At 34.5% G+C, this 24350-nt stretch overlaps 1 protein-coding gene and 2 long non-coding RNA genes across 3 annotated transcripts in view; 1 reads left to right on the forward strand and 2 right to left on the reverse strand.

Annotated features, from left to right (window-relative positions):
* The window catches only part of LOC103659010, a 43489-nt gene extending 39856 nt beyond the window's left edge, over nucleotides 1–3633 (reverse strand). The window contains exons 1-3 of the long non-coding RNA XR_567380.2: nucleotides 3542–3633; nucleotides 2603–2721; nucleotides 1471–1567 (exon numbers count right to left, since the gene is read on the reverse strand). This is a non-coding gene — a long non-coding RNA (uncharacterized LOC103659010). The remainder of the gene's footprint in view (nucleotides 1–1470; nucleotides 1568–2602; nucleotides 2722–3541) is intronic.
* Nucleotides 1–17374, forward strand: part of PPP1R3A (protein phosphatase 1 regulatory subunit 3A) — a 36781-nt gene extending 19407 nt beyond the window's left edge. Inside the window, exons 2-4 of the mRNA XM_008686522.1 lie at nucleotides 12751–12809; nucleotides 12922–13046; nucleotides 14978–17374. Coding sequence (XP_008684744.1) covers nucleotides 12751–12809; nucleotides 12922–13046; nucleotides 14978–17374 — 2581 coding nt within the window. The remainder of the gene's footprint in view (nucleotides 1–12750; nucleotides 12810–12921; nucleotides 13047–14977) is intronic.
* LOC103659012 overlaps nucleotides 11691–24350 on the reverse strand; it is a 47643-nt gene continuing 34983 nt past the window's right edge. The window contains exon 3 of the long non-coding RNA XR_567381.1: nucleotides 11691–11798. This is a non-coding gene — a long non-coding RNA (uncharacterized LOC103659012). The remainder of the gene's footprint in view (nucleotides 11799–24350) is intronic.

The raw sequence follows: 24350 nt of genomic DNA on the forward strand, positions 1-24350 counted from the left end.
ACCATGTAGTTCATGTTGCCCTGCCTTTAGCCAAAAACCAATTTGACATTGGAGAAATATATCAAATCAGATTTTATGCTGAATTTTTACTGATTTATTAAAAATGTTCAAGGGGTTTGTATATGTAAACCTGCACTGAATCCCAGAAATGTGGGCTGAAGGGGAGGAGGTCTTTGAATGTGAAGTGGTAGATTCCACAAGAGTACAGAATCTTTTGTGAAGAGATCTGCAGCAGAGGATGGAAAAAAGAAAACAGTTCACAAAAGGTGTGGGTGAAGGGTGGCAAAGAAGACATGTAATGCAAAATGTGGACATTTGTGAGGGATGCCTCAGTGCATTGCATTAATAATTTGCATATTAAGAAGTCATGAGTCTTCACGTTAATGAATCCCTAACTAGTCTCTGACACAATAGACTGAACTGTCCCTGGAGGAGTCATTATGGCCTATCATGTCAATGAGCCGCATATTAATGACTCTCTTACATGCTCATCAACAGGTAGCCTAATAGGCTCCCATTGAGTTCTTTTTCATTTGCTTTTTAAATGTATCCTCTCCTCCCTTCCTTTTGTAACACTATTGTGAAGAATTGACAAAAAGGTGCATTAAGATGATTTTAATGTGTGACGTAAGTTCACAAAAGCATTAAATTCAGAAATAATGCTTTAAGTCTTACTCCTCTGTCTAGAAAACTTCTCAAATGCAGTTAAATACAAATCCAGTTGGATAATAGAATTCGTACTTGGATTTTAACATAAACCATCCAACTCAATTTACCATATTTCTCTTTTCCCTGATATATCAATTTATGCTGTCATTAGCGTAAGTAAAATAGCTAGTTTGGAAATGTGTTTGTGAAGGTGAATTGCTTGAACATGGAAATGAATTATAACAGATATCATATCATAAACACTCATTAAAACTAAAACAGTAGCTGCTAGTATAAAAAATTAAAAATAAAGAGGAAATAGCGGACACATATTAATTTCATAGCAATAAAGAAATGAGCTAAAAAATGACTTTATAACATTTAAACTTAACAATTCAAGGTAGTTGCAGGAAGGCACTATTTTAACTTTTCTAACATGCTTTGGCACGCCTTGACTTTTGTTGGTCCCAATTATTATATTTAAGATAATTGGTGATTTTTTACAAACATAAAATCTATGATCTCCTATAAAAAATACTGAAGAATTGTTCTTCCATTATTTCCACTGAATTACACACTATCTCGCCTTATTTACTTTCCAGTAGAAGGAAAGAGTACTGACACATGCTTGAAATTCTTTGTCAAGAGACAGAAATGGGTAGAAGCTGGGGGAAAAAGTGGGAGAAGTTTCTTAGCACTTCGTTCCCCATTAAAAACAAACAAACAAACAAACAACCACTTGTAAACATTGCTATTTTGAGAAACAATTGAGGGCAAAGATGCTCAGGTGAGCAGCTACAGGTTGGTACTCTGACCTCATACCTGTCACCCTTCCTTCTGAGAGGTGTCACTTCTTGAATGATTTGATTTCGAAGTCTGGAAGTCTCATGCTCCTTCGTGTTAACTCCGCTTCTTAACCCTTCCAAACATACATGAGATATATCAATTTACATTTTAAATTACTTTTTTTAAAAACAGTTTTAAAACAATAAGTAACGTAAATGCTATAGAGCTTGGATGTCAAAGCCCAGTATTTAACAAACCAAATAACTTAGCAATACTTACATATAGATTCCACAAAGAAAATATGTTTAATCAGAGTTTCTGGAATTGCAATTAGCTGGTTCAGTAGTCCTGACTCTGTGATAGTGACTTTTTACACAACCACAGATAAATCAACATCATTATGAAAAAAAGAATGACTGCAACTTTAGTATCCTTAGGAAAAAAATACACATGACAATACTCTGATAATTTTTAGAAGACAGTGATGGTATAAAACTCTTAGCAATCACTTTGCAGGGGAACTCAGGAGAATAAGGATGCCAGACTTCTGAAGTAGCAGGACTCTCAGCTGAACAATCACTAGTTTCTTGTCACCCACCTACTCCATGGGGGACAATTACTTCCTTTAAGAACTCAAGTAAAATAAGGTCTGTAGGCCAATAAATTTAAGAACTTTTTCTGGTATCCCTCTGATGTGTATTCTTTAGTTTTTCCAGTACTCATTGCTTAAAAACATTCACATTTCTCTCTCAATGGAATATAACTGGCAGGTTGTGGCAGAGTCATCCCTTGAGCCAGGTTTGCGTGTAAGTCTTCTTCACTTAAAATCCATGGATTCTGCTTATAATTATATCTCCCCCCAAAGTAACCTACGACTTTTGGTTTACACTTGGACCTCCAAGACACTACTAAATTCTTCACTAGATGCTCACAATGTAGTGTCTCTTTAGAAAATACACGTTGCCACAAAATGGCACATGCTGCCCAGATTCAATCACAGAACTAAATCTAAATAGTCTTTTTTTTTTTTTTGTCCTGATTCCTGTGAGGTGAGGTGAGCAAGAAAAAATAGCACCCAGCACTTTGGCATGGCAAGGCAGATTTGAATGGGCAATTCTTAGTAGGAAACCAAGTTACAAAATGAAGAAACTTGGGAAAAGAAACTTACCAAAGGATTCTTCAACAAAGGTATGTTTTCAGTTATTGAAATTTCCAATATTGAGAAGGCATAGTACAATTGTTTTCAGTACGTTTTCAAGATCAAGCACCAAGGCAATGGGCAATGCTCTAATTGAGAAATAGAAAAGATTTTTAGGAATGTGGTAACTCAGCTTTATGGAAAACAGGAAAACGACTCAATAAAGCCATCTGGTCCCTAATGTCATGGCATGTGCTTAGTTTCTTGAATGCTTGAGCTGTTCACTAGAGTTTACTCAAGGGGCTTGTGGTTTGCCATGGTTTATGATTACATTTTATAACTAATAAATGAGCTTATATGATAGGTATTATCCAATACATTTGTTTATCCAACCAGTTGTGATATAGGTAATGTTCTGTTATTTGAAAAGTTTTACCTGGACATAAGTAAAATGATGTGGAAATAAATGATTCTGTAGTCTTTACTACAAACAATGTAAGATTAGCTCATAAACCGTGCAGGTAGCATTTCTATCAATTTGAACTGATAAAGCTGACCACAAGATTTTACCAAGAGCTTATTTTTGACTGTATTGAAATTTTAAGTTAACAGCTATTTCTACTGATGATACTAGCATTTTTATTTTTTAAAAAATAGTTTAAGAAATTTTCAAATTAAACATTTCAAAATTATATTCATATATTTAATAGCAAAACTGAGAAGAGCAAGTTCATTTCGATTTGAGCAATAAAAGGGTTGATGGGTAGTGGCCACCTGGCTGGGTGGAGAAGGTTCACAGAGTTGAATCTGGTCTCAGCAAGGAAATCCCTTGATCTGTTATCAGTGCTTGCCATGGGTGCTAGAGAGAAAGGCCAGCATGAGGGTATTGTATTTGATATCCCTAATCTAATTTAGAGCCTTCACTTTGAAGATAAGGAATGTGATGCCCACAAAAACCATGTTCCTTACCATATTAGTTATTAGTCTCCAGATTCAGCATTGAAGGGAATATAAAGCCATTTAAAATTGTTGATGTTTTTTCTTTGAGATTATTTCTTGCTTCTTTGAATCCCTGTTAATAAGGCAGAGATGTCTTCATTTTATTGTCCTTTCTTTATCATCAAGGAACTGAATGTAATTTGTCTTTTCAATCTAAATTCCTTCTGCATCATGCCTTTAAATTTTTTTCCCTTAGATACTTCTGCTCACAATTAGAAATTTATATCTTTAATTCTCTCTCTTTTGATCAAATATTTTTCTTCTGTTTTCGGTTCTACTCCTGATCAAGAGAAGACTACTGGTATTATGACACCAAAGGAACAGATATTAAGCTCTAGTAGTTAGTTAATGTATTATGAACATTACCCCTCGTTAAGTACAAGCTTTTGCTTTCCTCCATCCTCTAATTCAGAAGTGGCTAAAAAAAATCACAATACTAGAAAGTGAATTTTCAGGAAAATATCACTATAAAATTACAGAAATAAATAGTATACAATATGTAATTATTATTCCAGGAAAGCCTTTTCAGTATTTCTAGAAGTAGCCATTTATCAGTGCCAACATCAATGCTAATGTACTCTTTTTAGTGTCTTAAAAAAGAACCTCAAAGAGGCGCCTATTTTTTCTAATTTAAAAGCTCTCCATTTATTTTCCTTTCTTTCTTTAAGGGAGGAGGATAGAGGAAACAAAATGAGACCAAAGAGGGCAGGCTGAACTGCTTGGGAAGTTCAACATTTATTTACTTTTTAGCTGTTTCTCTCAGAGTGAAAGGTGGTGCCCAAGAATTCCAAATTTGATTCTCTCTGAGCAATGCGGAACACCTTGCGGCAGTGTTAAGGAGACACAAATACAAGTCACAACTCACTTTGGAGATGATCCTTTTTTATGCCAACTTTTTTATTCCTCTTGGAACAGAGTTACACTTTTGCTCCTACCACCCAATCCTGACATTTACCCGGACTGGCTGGGTAATTCCATCACATCAGACTCAGATTGTGTGGAACAGGTCTCTGAGAGGTTTCACTCACATTTTAAGAGGCGTATGAGCTTTTTAGCACAATGGCATTACAGGACCTTAGCAAAACCATATCATTACTTATACAAAAATGACTACATTTCAACAGTGTTAAAATTAACCTCAAAAGCAGAAGTGCCACATACCCAGAATCTGTAGTGGTACAGTAGTACTAACATGGTGCCTAAATCTTGACACTGAATAAATAAAAGAAAGTGTGGATCAACATTCTCATGCACACTGTATTTGCAGAGGACACTTTTAAATAAAAGGTTACTTTTGCTGAAGATCTAGTGATTTTTCTTTGTAGGATCGTCCTCTGAGAAGGGCATTGTAAAAACAACTAAGCAAGTATGCTATCATGGGTTGCAAATTTTACTCTCGAAAGTAGTTTGTGAATTCAAGATATGAGAGAATATAGGGTAAACATTAAAAACTACAGATAACTCCAAGTAAAAGGAAAAGGTTGGCACTTGGGTACCATGGTAGTGTAGAATGTGTTTACCATATGTTTCTAATAACAATAATAATAAACAATAGTGATAATGATAAATTTTTTCAACACTTCCATGTATTGAGGACTATGCTAAATAATTGCCCTGTATAAGGAGGAGGCAATATTTTGGAGAAAACTGAGGCATAGAGAGGTTGAGTATCATGTCTGAGGTCACGTGGCTAGTAAGTGGCTTAGTCAGTGGTAAATAACAGGAAAGAATGAGATTTGCATCCAGGTCTTTCTGCTCTTTTTCACTCTGGACTGACCCTTTACGAAAGAACATTGACATGGTGACCAAGAAACTTGAATATAGTTCTAGGTTAGCTACTAGTTAGTGTGTGTGACTTCTGCCATATTGTTTAACTAGGCTTCAGTTTCTCTCTCTGTAACATGATGGGTTGGGACTATCCAAGTATGAGGCCTCTTATAGATCCGAGATCCTATGAATTGGAGGAGTTTGGCATAAAAAGGAACATAAACTTTCTGAAATTACATGAAGCTCAGAGGTAGAGAGTCTATAGAGCTGATTCAAGTTTTGAGTGATTAACTGCTGACTCAGAAACACAAATTATTGTTTTTCTGTTAACTTACTAGGTTGCAAATACATTTCAATTCCCACTTTATCAATTTATCATTTTATTCTTTAAGGCACATAAACTGCTCTGTTTTTCAATGTATTTATTTTGGGGGTATATGTGATACATAAACAATTATTTTCTTTTATGCATAGAACTGCCGCCCTCCTTACATAATTGAATGTGAACTGCTGAAAATTCAGAGACATAAGGAGGCACTTCCTGTATCACTTTCCTGGATTCTTAGAGTGTCTTCCTGTAGCCCTGATAGGAGGGAACAGTTAGATCAGATGTTTTCAAACACTAGAGCATCTCTGAGGTTCTACTAAAAAATGCAGATTCCTACTACCCACTCCAGACATGCTGATTCAGATGTGGTTTTGGGCCTTGAAAGCAGCATTTGTAATGAGTACCAGGCCATTTTCATATAGAAGGTCCGTGATCCACATTTAAGTTTGTGCCTGTTCAGCTGGCTGACCACCAATCAATACCCTGGGTTTCAATCTCTCATTCTTCTTAAATTGTATGTTAAATTTGTTGACATGTTTAGAATAACTTTTTTACTGATAAGGCATTTGTACATGATGCCTTACATTTAGAATTACTGCTCCCCTCTTCTCTAACTAGTATTATTTCTTATTTGGTTTTCAAGTTAGAGGCCAAATCCTCCTGGGCACTTTTCCTAGCCCATATGACCCCTCACTGAGCACACACTTATTACAGTGCTAGGTTATTCTTTATTTAGTTGTCTGGCTTCCCCACTGGTTTGTGAGCACTTTGACAGCAGGGACTCTGTCTTATTCATTTCAATGATCTAGTACAGTATTTGGAAATTTGTGAGCACAAAAATATTTGTTAAATGATGACTGAATTAATTAACTAATATGGATTCCTATATATTTGAAGTTACTATTATATTTCATATGGATCATTACCGATTGGAAACCAATAATTTCTTTATATATTCAAAACACATTCATTATCTACTTGAGGCCATCACATAAAATTTCAATGTTATGTCCCATTTCTTTGAAGTGGGGGAAAATTTTAATTGTCAAGACGATGTAAGCCTTTGTGCAATGATATTATGAGAGAGAAAAAAAACAATAAAATCTGGGCATTTTTCATTCAATAAGCACTAATTTTCACTTCCCATTTGGTCAAAAGCTCAAAGGCCTTCTAAGCCTAACACATTTCCTCAATAAACTCATTGCTTTCCTTCCCCCTTACTTCTCCTCCTGAATTCTCTATCTCAGATGATGCTAGTTCCATCCTTTTAAATTCTCAAAGGAGAAACCTCTGCATTAGCCTTTATTTCTCTCCACTCTTAAGCGTTTTCTAAATAGTAGGAAAGCATGTTACAAAATCATAGCAAACAAACAAGGAGTAGGGGAACAAGGTTTGGGACCAGGAGGGCCAACTAAAGCAGAGATATGACTCTCCTTATTGCCTATCATTGAGAGAAGGGACAGTCTCCATAGCAACACCCAATGGACTCAGTGCACTGAGATACATCACGTCTTTATCGGGGTTTGCAAATCTGGCCTCACATCAAAATCATCTTGGGAGATTCCCAGCTCTTTCTCCATTCCCTCCCCACCTCCATGTACAGGTTTATTAATTTAAAACTTACAGAGATCGGATAGGAAAGGCGATTTGGGGAACTGTTAGGAGCTATAGTATTCATGGGAGAAGGGAGGGACAAGGTAGCAGGGCTCCTGAACAACGGAAATGCTTAAAGTTCCTTTATGAGCTTGATCTCTAGTTCCTTAGAAATTCTTCTAGATAGAATGCCCAAATCTAGCAAAACTAGTAAGCTACTACTTATAGGCTGGCTACAAGTAGAATGTTATGGACCCAGGTCAACAGTGTGGATGGGAAGGCATTTTATTTTTCCCCAGTGAAGGACTAGAATAAAAGCCAGGAACCGAAGCATAACTTGTGGGTCCTCTGTCCAAGCATGTGAGATTAGGGAGGAAGGTGCTTCTCATGGGTACCTGAGATACCGTAGTCTTCTTGTGGCTCATCGTACCCAGGTTTTCCTTAGAGAATGTACCTTCCATAGATTGGTTCTGAAATGGACATCTGACCATGTGTCTCTCCCACTGAACTCCCTTTCCCCACCACTCCCTGCAGTGATTAAAAAGTGCATAAAGAATTCAGCCCCACTCTGCTTGGCATGCTAAGCACTTTAAAACCTACTCAAAAACAAATTGATGATTACCAGAGGGGAGGCGGGCAGGGGGATGGGTTATTTAGGTGATGGGGATTAAGGAGGGCACTTGTGATGAGCACCTGGTGTTGTATATAAGTGTTGAATCACTAAATTGTACACCCGAAATTAATATTACACTGTATGTTAACTAACTGGAATTTAAATAAAAACTCACTTAAAACAAAACTACTCAAACTAACTCAAACTAACTCTGTTTCTTGGCATTCTTTCCCCTCAATACAATCTAAACTGTCTGAACATTTCATTGTTCCTGAATGTGTCTCTTTTTTTGTGCTTTCTACCCTTAAATCTTATACCACTCGTTATTGCCTCTGTTTGGAATGACCTTACCATTCTTCTCTAATTGCCAAACTCCTACTTTCTATATCATATTCCATAATTTATTATAATACTTATCACTTATTATATTATAATAATTGCCTGTTAATGTGTCTATTTCCATCATTACCTTTTAGCTTCCTAAAAGTAAGACATTATAGTTTATTCATCTTTGATTTCCCAGTGTTTATTATTATGAGAGTGGGTGATCAAAATATCTTCTAGAAGAATGAACGACCCTTCTTATGATTAAATAATATGAAAGACTATATTATATGATGTAAGATGCAGTGGAAAGAAACTTTCTCCACAAAATACATATCTTTTTGACTTTTTAATTTCTAAGTTTATAAAATTTTAAAATGTTGTTTAATTATTTGAAGTCATAATTAAAAGCATTGTCCTGAACTTTGGAAGGGTTAAAACTTGAGCATTATAAGACAAAGAGGTAAAGAGAAGGGAAGAGCATTTATTCAACAGCATTTAATATGCCATTAGTATGGGTCAGGCATTGTGTTAGCCACTGGGAATACAAATAAATAAGAAAATTCCTTGCTTAAAAATGGCTCAGGTAACATAAAAGGGAGACTAGAAACATTCAATAATGCTTTTCATTTCTATGACAATTGTGTACAGTTCTAGACCCTATCATCAACCATCAAGTGCTTTGTCTTTTCCCCTGATTCTTCTAAAGTTGTTTTAATTATACTCTTTAGATGTAATTGGTCATATGACAGGCACTCTGAATTTCAGAGTGGGATTTTATCTAAAGACATTCCCTAATCTAAGCCAGAGAGCAACTCATTTGTCTTAATAAGTTATATGAAACTAGAATTTAACTAGATATTTTAAATAATGTAATAAGCACCTGCAAAACTACCACTCAAAACAACAACCAACTTCTAATCACTTCCTTTCTTCATCCCTTACCCCAACTTGCCCAACCTGATGTAACCATAATCTTGAAAATCAAGCTTTCTTGTTTATACACCTTTTTAGTATATTCTGTTTTCCTTGAGATATGAATATATATATATATTGAGTTTGAATATATATTCATATATATTATATAACTACTAATATTATATATAAATTATTATATATATTATATATAAATTATTATATATATTATATATATAAATTATTTTAGTAGTTTTTAGCTTATAAAAAAAAGAACATCCTCTGATGTAATGTTTTGGGACTATTCATTTAATGTTATGTTACTAAGATTTATCCATATTGTTATATGTCTCTGTGGTTTATTAATTTTGAGTGCTATGTAATATTCCTTTTTATGATATGTCATAGTTTTGTGTCTCTCTTCTGTTGGTGGGCATTTGGATTGTTTCAAGTTTGTATACTTGACAGCAATTTTTATCAATTAAATGGATATTAAAATAGTAACTCCTTGTGGTCTTGATTTACATTTCTCTATTCTCTAACAATACTGCCTATCCATTTATGTGCTTACTGGCTATATCAAGTTTCTCTTCAGTTAAATGTCTGTCCCTCTCCCCTGATTCTATGAAAATGTGCTTTCTTATTGATTTGTGGGAGTTCTTTATATATTCTTGATCCTTTTTTTGTGTTGACTTTAGGTAACACATGCATTTTATCCTAGTTTATATTTTTCTCTTATAAAGCTGTCTTTTAATGAACAAGTTTTAAATTTCAATATAGTTAAACTGACAATCTTTTTTTATAGCCACTTTTTTTTCTTCTTATTTAAGAAAACATTTCCAACTCTGAAGTCTGTAAGATATTCACACATATTTTCTATTAAGAATTTCAAGGTTTTGGGGTGCTTGGGTGGCACGGCTGTTTGAGTGTCCGACTCTTGGTTTTGGCTCAGGTCATGATCTTAGGGTAGTGAGATCAAGTGCCCCCTTGGGCTCCATGCTCAGCATAGAGTCTGCTTGAGGATTTCTCTCCCTTTTCCTCTTCCCCTCCTTCTGCTCGTGCTCTGTCTCTCTCTAAAATAAATAAATAAATCTTTAAAAAAAAAGAATTTCAAGGTTTTTGACATTTCAGATCTTAATCCATCTGGAGTTGATTTCTGAATATATGTTGTGCTAATTTCATCTTTTCTCATAGAAGCAGCCATTTTCCCTATTTTCATTCATTAAACAATCCCTTATTACCTGCTATGTGATATACCATGTTTGCCATATACCCAAGTTCTAGATATGTGCAAATCTGTCACTAAGCTCTTGATCCACGTCTGTCTCCATACCACCATAACTGTCTTAAATAACTAAAACTTCATAAGATCTCTCAAAATCAGGTAGAGCAGGTTTCTCCTCACAACTATGTCTCAGAAATGTTTCATCTATCTTCAGTCCTTTAGTCTTCTCTTTAAGATCATATTTTCAAAGTTTGTATAAAAACTGTTGTGGATTTTTAAAAAGATTGTATTTATTTATTTGAGATAGAGAGAGAGCAAGAAAGAGCCCAAGCAGGGGGAGTGGCAGAGGGAGCGGGAGAAGCAGGCTCCCTGCTGAGCAGGGAGCCTGATGTAGGGCTCCATCCCAGGACCCCAAGGTCATGACCTTAGCCAAAGGCAGATGCTTAACCAACTGAGCCACCCAGGCACCCCAAAAAATTGTTGTGGAATTTTGATTAGAATTGGATTGAATTTTAGATCAATTTGGGAGAGAATTAATAGTTTAATATATCTTCTTCCTATCTATGAACATGGTATGTATCCCAATTTTTTTAGGTTTTTAGTATTTCTTGATACAACTTTATTCTTTTCCTTGTAGGAGTCTTACACATCTTCTATTAGTTTTCTTCATAGATATTTGGTATAATATTTAAATTTCATATATATCAGCTTCTCTTTCTTGTATTTATCCCTGAATCTAAGATTTTTCTCCTATATTTATGTATTTACATGTTTTATAAGACACCAATATAATAATACACAGTTATAACTAATTTTTTGTCCCCCAAATTAGTTAAAACCAGGTTTATTTCCTTTTGATGCAATCATTTTTAAAAATTGAAGTACCTTAGAGAATTAAATTAGAAAAATGATTGATAGCATTTTGGTTAGTCAACAACAGGAGGCTTTAAATGGCTATGATTTTCCCTGTACAAAGGAAATTTTCAACACTGTTATAGAGCAAAAAAGGAAGCAGGAACAACTAAATGATGTTTAATGGTTTATATATTTTTAAGCCCCTATAAGGCATGTATTTGGAGAAGGTAAAAATGCATCAACTTGCAGTTAGATTCCACAAAACTAAATCTTTGCATAGTTATTGGCCTCATTAAACAATGCAGATTTATAGATTCAGTATCAATTATGTAAATACTATATTTTTCCAATGATGTTGTACTTATGTAGAAACATTATTTTTTTTTCATGGACCCACTGGAAAATACCAAATATTTTTGGTAAAGTTAAATTAAACACATAAATATATACAAAACTGAATTACCTTCTCATGTAGTCCAGATGGAAGAATTTGCAGTTTTCTCATGATTTGTTGAAAAAAGACTGGCTTTCCTGGGATTTGGATCAACATTATCCATGCAATGAAGAGTAGACTCTATTACACAACTTTATCGCCATTGCCAACTGTCTAGATGCATTTTAGTGAAGAAAAAAAGTTATCGAGAAAAGTCATTATAAGAAAATTCAGCTGAGACAATACAAGAAAATGTGGACACTGGGCCAATCACTTCTGATAGATTGACTTATGGCATAACTATACACAAAGTGAGCTTTTTCACTAGCATTTTTCTTGCTGAGTGTCATGGACAAATCTAAATTCTAATAATTCCACAAATACACCTACAAATAGAGTACATTTGAAAGAAAAATATATTTATCTTCCTTAATCACTATGCAGAAAATTATCATAAAGGAAGTATAACCCAACTCATTTTAAAGAAAGAAAATACAAGCTTTCATATGAGCAATCTGAAGTGTTGGTTGTAAAATGTGCCTGTGGCAATATACATATAAAGCCTTTGAACTGAGTATAAATTTAGCTGCCTTTCAGTTTTTAGTAAGTTTGTTTTTTTCGCCATTCCTGGAGAGAGAGAGTTAATGGTATATCTACCCAACTGAAAGAATTTTGAATAGAATGGAACACAAAAAAATTAATAATTGGAACATTAAAAAGCAATTTCCACGACCACAAATGGACTGTCAGTTCATAAAACTTTATCATTTAAACCAAGAGAAAAATGTTCTCACTTGCAAAGATTAAATTCATGAATGATGGAATAATCGACATCTACATATATCTTTACTTCGGTTATGTAAGTTTTAAATATAGGCAATAAATCTTATTTAGAAATACGTCATTGTGGAAATTCTTTAAAAACTTTTCTACTACTAGTAATTTACTATTGAATTATTCTAAGAGATCAATTTTATTTAAAAAGCATACCAAGTAATGCAAGAAAATATGAAAGGTTATATAATATTTACTGGGATTGTTATTCATTTGAATTTTCCCCATACAAAAATACTTAGAAGACATAGTCTCAGAAAACATTTATAACATTTTGTTTTAAATTTGACAGTAAAGAAGAATCATTAGTAACATCAGATGAGAATAACTTTGAGAATTCAAACATTACAGGTAATATTTTTTATTGGAGTTTTCAATTGAATTTTTAAACAAAATTTGTGTCTTTTGTTAAATCCTACGATGATAACAATCTTACATGGCTACAATTGTATTAACTTTGCAGATACCTATATCCCAACAATTGTTTGTTCTCATGAGGACAAGGAAGATTTGGAAACCAGTAATCAAAATGTAAAAGATGTAAACAGGGAACATGATGAACGTAATGAAAAAGAATTAGAGTTGATGGTAAGTGTTCTGGTTGCCACGGTATTACAGACGATGAATCCATTTATGCTTCAAAGATGCTGCAATGCCTGCCTTTCAATAGCTTCAACTAATATAATTTGCAAATGTGAAAGCACAGCCTATTCTGTCCTTGCATCTCTAGCTTGATCAACAAGGCACTTTGATTTCAGTATGTTGCTTCTGGTCTCTGCAGTGGTAAATTAATGACATTCATTTCTTATCTCTTTACCAGCGGCTCTGAGTAATAGTTTGTAGGAATTATAGAAGAGGTAGCACTATCCTGATGTGCATTTCTAATCTTTGTGACAAGTGTACACTTAGCATAAACTCGTCTGTAAAATGAGAGAGCTGGACTAGATGATTGTTAGAGTCTGTCCAGCTTTTCAAGTCTGATTCCTGCATTTAGCAGCATTTTTTAAAAACTTACTTCCATCTTTGTGAGAATCTCACAGTTCTATATCATTGGAAAGTATTAAATTACCAAATGAGGAGAAAATAGCCTGTGCTATATTTTTTAAACAGGAAACAAATTCAATACTGTACAATTTAATATTAAATTTGTTATCATAAATTTCACACTTGGTAGACATTCAATCTATTTGGAATTTTTTGGGGAATGGTTTAGATAGCATTTTTATCACAAAGGAAGAAATGGGAGTAAATGAGTCACATAATGCAATTTATCCTTTACTGTATTTGGTTGGAGCTCATATCATTAGGATACATGGATTCATAATCATCCAAGATTAAAATGACATTTGCCTCTTCAAGTGTCAGTGCTGAAACAGAAAAGAAATAGAGCTCATCTCTTCCCCCACATTTTCCACCTTTTCTATAGTGATATGGAAGCTGCATCACTAAAGTATGCAATTTACTTTGCTCCAACTTTAAGAAACTACAAAGTTGTCACCCATTGTGAGAATTCTCACCAGCTGAAAGTTAACATCGCCATTTTTTTTTCAAACCACAGAATATAATGAAAGGGCCCTGAAAAATCACATGCTTCACCAATACACCTCATTACAATGAGCAGGCTCAAATATAAAAGTTTGTTTAGAAGTTACTGAGATTGTACATCCAATAAATGAACAGGGAGCTGTAATTTAGATGCTAATTTGCTCCATGCTGACGTTAATGCATAAAACAATGAAGCTCTATAATAGATGGAAATACAACCAAATCTGTGGAACCCACAGGCATTGGCTTATAAGACAGCTGTGCAGTTGACAAGTAACATGAGCCTTATGTGAGAAGAAGGGGAAAACGTAAGATTTGCATATAATTATTGAGATCATGCAAATGTCAGTTATGAGGAGAAAAAAAAAAAAAACACAGGCATCTCACTGTTAAATCCTGACAGTTGGCATCACTGAAGAGCTCAAATACATTTGAGTACCAGTTGGCAGAGGGTCATTAAAACAGAATTTGCAGAGACATTAACTCCCTCACTTTTCTTTGAGTGACGTTTTGCTATTAATAGTTTGCAGAGGCTTTGCAGAAAACATATTAATAAGAGAAACTGTAATAGGGGCACCTACAGCAAGTATAAATGCAGCAAGGGGCACCCAGGAAGCTGCTCTCTAATTGATTAGCATGGAGCTATCAATGTGTATATCCTAAGTGAGGAGAAAGTGCAATGACAAGCAAGAATAGTTGAATAATACAATGTGATATTTGGAAGCTGGGAAGGAGAGTGATTAATTTTGGTTCCTCTTCTTATTAATCTCATTCCCAAGCCATAGCCTAAAAGGATCCCCCCAAAACATCCGGCTTTTAGAATTTATACAAAATCCACAGATGAAATGAATCAAGGAAATCTACCAGTTAATTGCTAGCCCCACTAATGAAACCTATCTAATTCATTTTGTATATTTAAAATCATTTGATCATTATCTGTTTTGTTTGTTTTGTTTTGTTTTTTATCCCTTAAGATAAATCAATGTTTAATAAGAAGTACTGCTTCCAGAGATGAAAAGAATACATTTGCAATAGATCCGGTCAATTTTCTGAATAAGGCTGAGGGGTTAGAGAAGAAGCAAATCCATGGTGAAGTACACCCTGACTTGTTTAAAAAGCCTTTGTCTCCAAGTTCATCAGCAGAAAGCTCCTTAAAGGGAGATTTTTACTGCAATGAAAAATATTCCTCGGAAAATAAGTGTAGACAACAACCTTCAGAGGAAATTACTTCAGATATAGGAGAAATCAAGCCACCATTGGGAGATACTAGTAGCGATGAATTAGTGCAATTATGTATTGGTGGCAAAGAAGTACTGGATGATAATGCTAATCCAGCCGAAGGGAGAGGCAGAGTGCAAATATCTTGTCCCTCCTCAGATCAACAAGTCACAGACAATCTTACTAAAAAACATGAAGGAAGACCTGAGAAAATTGCAATAAAGGATTGGGAATGTTTAAGAAGAGATTTCCACTTGGATTTCCATTCAGAAGAATCAATGGAAAAAGGATCTTCTAAGAAAGATTATGGCAATGGTAAGACTGAGGAGGAGGAGCGAAGAATACATTTAGGTGTTAATGTAAAACAAAGCAAAAATTTTCATTCAATCTTACACGACCAAGAAAGGAAGATGGGCCACTCTGAAATCAGTATGGAAGGGACAGGAGCTAGCAACAGAGACCTAACTGTTCTGCTGAGTAAAGATACCACAATTCCTGACCAGGCAATCATAGCAGATATGTTTCATTCACCAAAGATAAGTCTAAATTGGGAAAAAGCTGTATTAACAACTCCAGAGAGTGATCTCTTGACCAGCGAAGGCACTACTTTAGGAGGGATGCCTGGTCAAGTTTGTTCACCAAGAAGTGGAAATGTTTTGAGGAATGATTTCCTTTTCCAAGTTGAAGAAGAAAAATCAGATTGGATCAATCCTGACGATCAGAATAAGAATGCACAACAGAAACAAAGTTGGAATGTTCTAGAAAGTCGGAGAAAAGCAAGAGAGAGTAAGACAAATAGAACAGAACAGATCAAGGAACAAGCAGATTGTGAAGACATGTGGGGAAAAAGAGATAATACAAGGAGTTTGAAAGCTACTCCTATGGAAGAATTGTTTACCTGCCAAGAAACAGTGAGCTGTGAACTGTCTTCTCTAGCTGATCATGGTGTTACTGAGAAAGCAGAAGCAGGTACAGCTTATATAATTAAGACAACATCAGAAAGTGCTCTAGAAAGCATGTCTGCTGGAGAAAAAGCAATAATTGCTAAGCTACCTCAAGAGACAGCACGAAGTGACAGGCCCATCGAGGTAAAGGAAACAGCGTTTGATCCACATGAAGGGGGAAATGATGATTCACATTATACCCTTTGTCAACGAGATACAGGAGGTGTAATCTATGACAATGATTTTGAAAAGGAATCACGTTTAGGTATTTGTAATGTACATGTAGATGAAATGGAGAAAGAAGAAACCATATCTATGTACAATCCCGGGAAGACACATGACAGGAAGAAACATGGCATCGGAAATAGCACATCTGTAGAAGAATCCTTACAGGTCATTACAGGCAATCAAAAAGCAGCCTCAGAACTGGATTTACATTTGGGAATGTTACCAAAAGACAAAAAAACATTTCCAGAAAATAGAGATCATAAACAGGTCCAAGAATTACCAAAGAAAACAGACAGAGATGCTGTTATTCACTCTGCTTTAAACTCAGACACTAACAGAGCTTCTCAGAATGGCTCTCACGTTTCCAATCACCATGCTAAAACCTCAGTGCCATCTCATGAACGGGCAATTGCTGTAGAGAATATAATTACTACCATGACTCTCCAATCTATTTCTACTAAATCAGAATATAATTGTAATCCAACAAGTGAAATCCAGGGTATTGAAAAGCACCCTCACCTTGGGTCTATACCTGAAGAAGTTTCCAAAAGTTCAGGAACAGAGACCTCAGGTAGTAGCAGGGAAAGATTTAAAAGCCAGATTTTTCAACAAGGAGAACGCTGTGTGGAAAAATCTCTACAGCCAATGATTTTTGTCAGTGAAGCTGTAGAGAATGTGGAAGAGGCAAGGCATGAAAATGAAGGATTAGCCTCTGGACAATCACTGTGCTCTTCAGGTGACAAGGAATCCGAGAGCTCTGCTTCTGCTAGTCTCCCTGCCCAGGAAGGTCAAACTGAAAGCAGCGAATCTCTGCTTTCGAAATACACCAACTCTAAAGTACCGTATGTTCTTTTGTTTCTGATATTTCTTGTAACCATCTACCAGTATGACTTAATGATTGGCCTGGCATTCTACCTTTTTTCACTGTACTGGCTATCCTGGGAAGGGGGGAGACAAAAAGAGCCTGTCAAAAAGAAGTAACCTTACCACTATTATTATTTTCTCGTAAAAGATAAGCTTTTTAGCCCCAAACATTTGGATTGGTGAAAGAGACTATTCATTGTTCAAAGAGCCAGTGCAGTTTTTCTCTTGAAGGATCATTTAAAAGGAATGCGTATGAAGTTTGCTCCTTCATATAAGTAATTATTCTATATAGGACCATTATGTTTGGATCATTAAATACCTATATGAATATGAGATCTGAAGCACGTCAAGTTGAAATTAGGTACAGCTGTTGCTCCTTAGCAGGCTATGAAGTTGCAATGCTTCACGTCTCTTCACTACTTAAAGTGCCATTTCTTGCATTCATTTCTTCTGCAGTAAAGCTTCATTTTTTTTTCCCCTAGAGTATTTTTCCTTCTATGGTTTTTTTTAAAAAATAGATAAAACATGAACAATGGCAGAAGACTTTTTCTTTTTTGGTCTTTTGGTATTGACCATGAAATTTGCATTTATCCCTGTATCATTTATCAGCACATTTTGATAGATCAAATCTTTCAATTTCGATTTCATATTTTTAAGAACAACACCCATGTATATTGAAATGCATAAACTTAAATTAAAGAAAGACCTTGTTTGCTTGAATAATACTATATACACAGATATCTTTTACCTCCTTTATACCTACAAAGTCAGAGCACTCCTAAGGCCAAATCTGACAAAGACTGAAACAATTGGGAGATGATCTTTCAATCTACAAGATTTTGTGGGTGGCCTGTCTATAAGCAATGTTTTTCTCTTATAAGAAGAGAAAATATAACACAGCTGAACAATTTTAATGTCAATTATTCAGTTGAAATTTTAAAAGTTCTACAAGCATTGCTTCAGAATGAATTTGTACCTATAAAGCATCAAGTATTAAATGATAATAATAATAATTAAAAAAATATTTCCAAACGAACTATTTTACTTGGTAGTATTTTTTGTCTTCAAATTTTTTAATCTTTTTTTTTATAAGACAACAAATTATTTTCCAAGGTGCATACAGAGACGAACTAATCATTGGTGATTGTTATATAACCATCAGGTTGTTAGATGGTAACTCAAGTTTTTAGTGGACAAATAAGTAGATCTGGAAATCTACTCTGAGAAAAATGAATACCCAGTATAGCATGACTTTAGCTGCTATTATTATCTATGGCTAAATATGTGAAAGAATGGAACAAATATGTGAAAGAATGGAACTAATCATTTTGGTCACATAGTGGGAATGCAAAAATTTCTATATAAGATTTCAACAACCATTTATTAAATGACTGTTAGATGCAAAAATCCTGTGCTCTGGTCTATGGCACAGTACTTCCTTTGATACCTTGAATGGCTAGTTTTCAGGGAGGAGGCATAGGTATGTAGTCTGATACTTTTGACTTGGCCAGGAATATGGAAGAGAGTAACACTGAGGGAGTCCATTTGGGTGATTTCTTTTTCATAGGAACTTCCTTCATAGAGCACGTAACATGATCTTCAGAGAGAAAAGATAATCTATTTACCTGTAACAGTAAATTCAATGAGTAAAACTTGCATATATCATCCCATACTTCTAAGAAACATGCATTTATGGGAATAAAAAATGAGAACAAAGCATTTAAACTGACTTTCATGTGGTAGTAAATGATTTCCCTAATTTTCATTAAGTACACAACTATTTCCAAATCCCTAATTGTATGCTTGTCTCAAGTCCCATTGAAATTGAATGCTTGACTTTAACTTTTTAGTTGAACAAATACAAACATCCTGAAGTAGAACCTAGGGCAAATATTTGATTGCTTGAGAAAGCACATTTTCATTAAATACAAGTGGAATACTGTAGGCCATACGTAGAATATTATCTCTAAAACTGCTATCCTGATAATTTTGTTGACAGGTCTAAATTACAGCAGAGTTAAGGTTAGTATTTCTTCAGATCTTAATGGCTTGGTTTTTGCATTCTACCTTTAAGAGTTTCAGTCAATATGCCGTATCTTATTAATGCAAAGAACACTACATTACTTTATTAACACAGGTGCCCGAACTATAATTGTTCCCTTATACATTAAAGAACGTAACTTTTTTATCTCTTTTACTTGACTTTTGGTAACATTAACTTACTAAACCTTCTCATTGCATATTTGTAATATCACAATAGAAGTTTCAAAGAATTTAAAATATTTGTGTATCTCTCTGCATGCAGTGAAGAAATAATTGGTGATTTCATTGACTTTTCAAATATTTCTTATGAAGAATTTGAAATAAAGTCATAAGAACTTAGGAAACTACTGCTAGGTGGAGAGGTAGATTTTTGCAACCCATTTTGATCACAGCATTATGGTGAGCAAGAGAAATGGATCTCAGAAAGAACTGGGAGCCCCTGGTTAATAAAGATTCGACTGTGAATCATCATGACAAGGTAATCTTTTTAAGTATAGCTGCCTCCACTGTGTCCCCCCTAAACATGGGTTAAGGGCCAAAAGAGGGTGTGGCATGAAAATAAGCAAAGAGAACTGCATTGCACATCTGCCTCCTATAGCGCTAAGCAATGTGATATAATAACTATCACCTTTTATTTTTTGGGCTTCCGACTATTAGAAACAAAATTCTGAAAATTAATTGGCAAGTATAGGTAGTAAAATCAACTATCTTAAAAAAAATCGCATCTGTATAAGTCATTGATATCCCAATAGATTTTCCACATAAAAGGAAATGAATTAGTGAAATGACTCACCTTGCAACATTTGAGAATGTTGGGTTAATGCAGTTATGCTTCCCTGTTGAGTTCTAATATTTTGATAATGAAATAGTGATTGTCACCATTTTGTGAGAGAAACAGGATCATCTTTTACGTGTTATCTTAAAACAGTCTGCTGGGTAAACGGAAAACTTAAAAATATCCAGACCAAATTTGGGGACATAAACTACTTTATTTATCCCAAATAACATTTATGGCATTTTCTTGATAATTTTTTTCAGTCATGAATGTTATTTCCTATCACCAGGGCTATTGCCTTTTGTACTAGGCTGACTTTTGCATATAAATTTTTTAAAAAGCACGCAAAGCAAAACAACAAACTAGCAGGAGAACTAGTAAAGACGCAGGCAGGAGGACTGTCATCCCCAGGGCCAGTTCATCCACTGATTCCTGTTACCAGGATCTCTACCCTTTCTTTCAAATTTTTACTGAGTGAATACAGAAACTGAACTACGCAACAAGCACCATCTTTTGTTCTCTGAATCCTGTCTCAGCCAGTTCTTGTGGAACTGATGAATAGGGTCAAACTTGATTCTACAACAAGGTATGAAAGAAATATGGGAAGCCATGCTCTTCCAGTGTCTTTACAGTTGTACACGTGTATGAAGAGAACAGCTAAGAAAGTTACTTCTATTTATTCTATTAAATTAAGTTGCCTATTCTTTTTCTATTTTCAGAAATAGTTCGTAATAAAATCATAGCAACATAATCTACTTTTCATCTTTTAAAAATAGATTTGGTCATTAATCTAATAATCTCCATAAATTTATCCTAAATTTCTTTAAACAGCAAATTAAATTTTCACTAGCCTAGCTTTGAACAATCATGCATTCATGAAATGTCATCATTGTAGTATGCTAAAAACTTATTAAACAAACAAGTCTTAAAAAAGTTCAGCATTTTTGTTTTGTGTCATTTTTATATTTGTTAAATGCATATATATTACCTTCATTTTTTTTTAACTTAAGTAGGCTCCACGCCCAGCATGGAGCCCAACATGGGGGCTCGAACTCACGACCCTGAGATCAAGACCTGAGCTGAAATCAAGAGTTGGACATTCAACTGACTGAGACACCCAGGCGCCACACTTCATTTTTCAACGTGAAACAATATATTATGTGAAAATTTAAGGAAAAATTCCTTAAGTTTTTCCCTAATATATCCAATTCTCTATATTCATGATAATAAAGAGTGATATGGGTAAATCAATAGTGGATTACAGAGAACTCATTTTTATTTGGCTGAGATGCCTCCACAATCTGATTTTGCAGCACATTACATTCAATGCCTAATCAAGTTACTGGTCTTGCTTTAGTGCATCATCCTTACCACCCCACCTGAACGACGAGGTTTTATTTCCCACTGTTCTCTGCCTTAAGTCCTCTGTCAGTCAAGAAAGTCATATTGTCCCTAGAACATGCCAGGCACATCTGTTCCTCTGTGGCTGCTCATGTACACCCCTCTGTCTAGGGCTCTTTCAGGCATCTTTACTCTTCCTATCTAACTCTGCACATTTTTTCTATGTACCCCTCAAGCCCCTATTCTAGTTCAGTTTGTGGGATATCTTTGTTTTCAGATCTCTTTTGACACTCATTTTCCTGCATGCAGTGGGCATTTGAGTAATTATCCTAACTGGACCGCCTGCTTTTTCAGGACAGGGACAATGGTTTCTTCTTCCCTCTCATCACCACACAAGGCCTAGTTTGTAGGAATCCTCTGTCAGTACTTGTGGATAAAATTCAATTACAGTGATGTCTCCTTCTTATCCTATTCCTAAAATGTAGACAAGATACTCTGAGGCCTGATTTTAAAATGAGTAAACTTAACCAAAACAAAGTTAGGATGGTTTAGTAAACTACCAAAGACCACATAGAAAGGGGCAAAGAGAATAACAAGATGGAGTAATGCAATGGGTTCGAGATGTGGTAAAGAGAGAAACAATCCTTTCTTTCTGTTTCTCTTAATATTAAATTGATTTTCTATACTTATGAATTCTTCTTAGCGCAGGAAACATTCCCTTCATTCTACTTCATGGGAAATAATATACAGATTGTATACTAAAAGAATGATAATGCATAACTTAATTCACTAATGTGAAAATTGATAGAACAAGACCTGCTTTCAGATAAAGTAGTGCAGAAGCTTAAAAACCAACAAACATCACAAGGTATAAAGTGTAAGAAACTCAATCTTCTCAACTGCTGCCATGCCCTTTGAAAGTGGCTGATCTCTCAATTTCACACCTGTTCTGCTTGTTAACTTTTCGGGTTAAGTAAATAGCACAACCAGCAAAAATAGTCACTGGATTTTTTAAAAAGAAAACATTTGCCTTATTAACATATAAAAGAGTATATGTATACGTGTGTGTGTGTGTGTGTGTGTGTGTGTGTGTGTGTATGTATATATATTTCACACCTGTTCTGCATGTTAACTTTTCGGGTTAAGTAAATAGCACAACCAGCAAAAATAGTCACTGGATTTTTTAAAAAGAAAACATTTGCCTTATTAACATATAAAAGAGTATATGTATACATGTGTGTGTGTGTGTGTGTGTATGTGTGTATAGCAGAGGATATAACATGTAAAAGATTTATCCTTTCCTTGAAGACACTCATTTTATATATTAGATATGAAATTAAAATGGTAACACAAAATATGCATATTTTTGCAGCAGAGTCTAAAGGAAAGCAGTATATAGCCTAGAAATGTAGTATCATGTCATATAACAGCTTGAGACCATCAGCAATTAGTCTCTTAAGACTTAAAGTAAAGTAAGATACACATTTACTGTATTGTAGAATTCATCAATGTCATGTATTGATTTGGTTCTGAGTGGAAACAGATTGAAAATTTCCTAAAGACACACTCTATAAAACATAATATCAAACAGCAGAGAGGTGGTGCTTAAAAATCACTATAAGAGGTTAGACATTCTCTTTGTAAATACTTAAATAAACAATAATCTACTTTTAATAGTTTTATGTAGGAGGTTTTTAATGTTCAATTTATAAAATATTTTTAGTATGGAACATTTATGAAAATATCACACATTTAAATCATGTTTATACCTACATTCTAAAAATGATATTAGTATCATGTTTTCTATACATCAAATGACTCTTCCCAATTAATCCATAAATTTTTGGGAAATTCAATTGTCATTTTCATTATGCCCATAAAATTCCCATGTTCAAGTGAAAAAGTGCTGAGTCCTACCTAAGGAAGGAATAAAGGTTAAAGAAAAGATAATTTATTTCCTACTTTCACAGATATAAGTGGAAATATTTTAAATACGTTTCTATTCTTTGAAAGTTGAAAAGGGAAATAGTAAGTAAAGGTAAGAGATTATAAATGTCCTTCATACAAATGTCCCTCATTTCATAGTCTTTAATATTTGGGGTAAATCCTATAGATTTCAATTTTAATGAGTTATCTTCTCCCATGTGAATTATTTGGTTTACCTGGTCTTATTCCCATCCTTAAATCAGTATTTAATTTAAGTGCAACATGTTTTCATTCATTACAAGAATGAAAAATCATTCTTGCCCAGTACCCAGTTAGTCTGGATATCTGAGTATAATATCTACATCTGTATCTCTATTGATGCGTGCATGTGAGGTTCATTCTTTAATGTTAATAGTATTAATAATACATTATTATTATATTATAAGAAGAGTTATAATAATTATAACAACAAAGCAATAGCCAACTCTTAAGCATTTACATAATTGGGCACTATTTTAAGCCTTTTATGGGCAAAAACTCATTTATGTTTACAACTCCATGAGAGAAGTACATACTATTACCTTCCCATTTTACAGATAGAAATGGATGCACTGAGAATCTAGTTTTTCCAAGGTCACACAGTTAGTAAGTGGCAAAGTCTAGATTCAGACTCCAGTAGACTTTCTCCAGAGTTGACCCTCGTAACCATTGTATTGTGTTGCTCCTTCAATCCAGATATACCAAGTTATCATATGAATCACAGTTATATACTTGCATCCTACATCGTGTTATATTGTATATAAAAACATTACATGTAACACATCATCTTTTCCACAGATAATCCTGTCTTTATTAATGCTACTAAAAAAAGGAAGTTCCTAAAGCTATTCTGTTCTTTTGATTTACTCATATGACCTCAATTTAAAAAAATATACATTGATTCCCTTCCAGGCCCCAAGAAATGCACCAGTCCCAGGTCCTACCTAGCTTGAATGTAGCAAAGGAGAT

This window comes from Ursus maritimus, unplaced genomic scaffold (genome assembly GCF_017311325.1).
Source record: "Ursus maritimus isolate PB19 unplaced genomic scaffold, ASM1731132v1 scaffold_3, whole genome shotgun sequence".
NCBI lineage: Eukaryota > Metazoa > Chordata > Mammalia > Carnivora > Ursidae > Ursus > Ursus maritimus.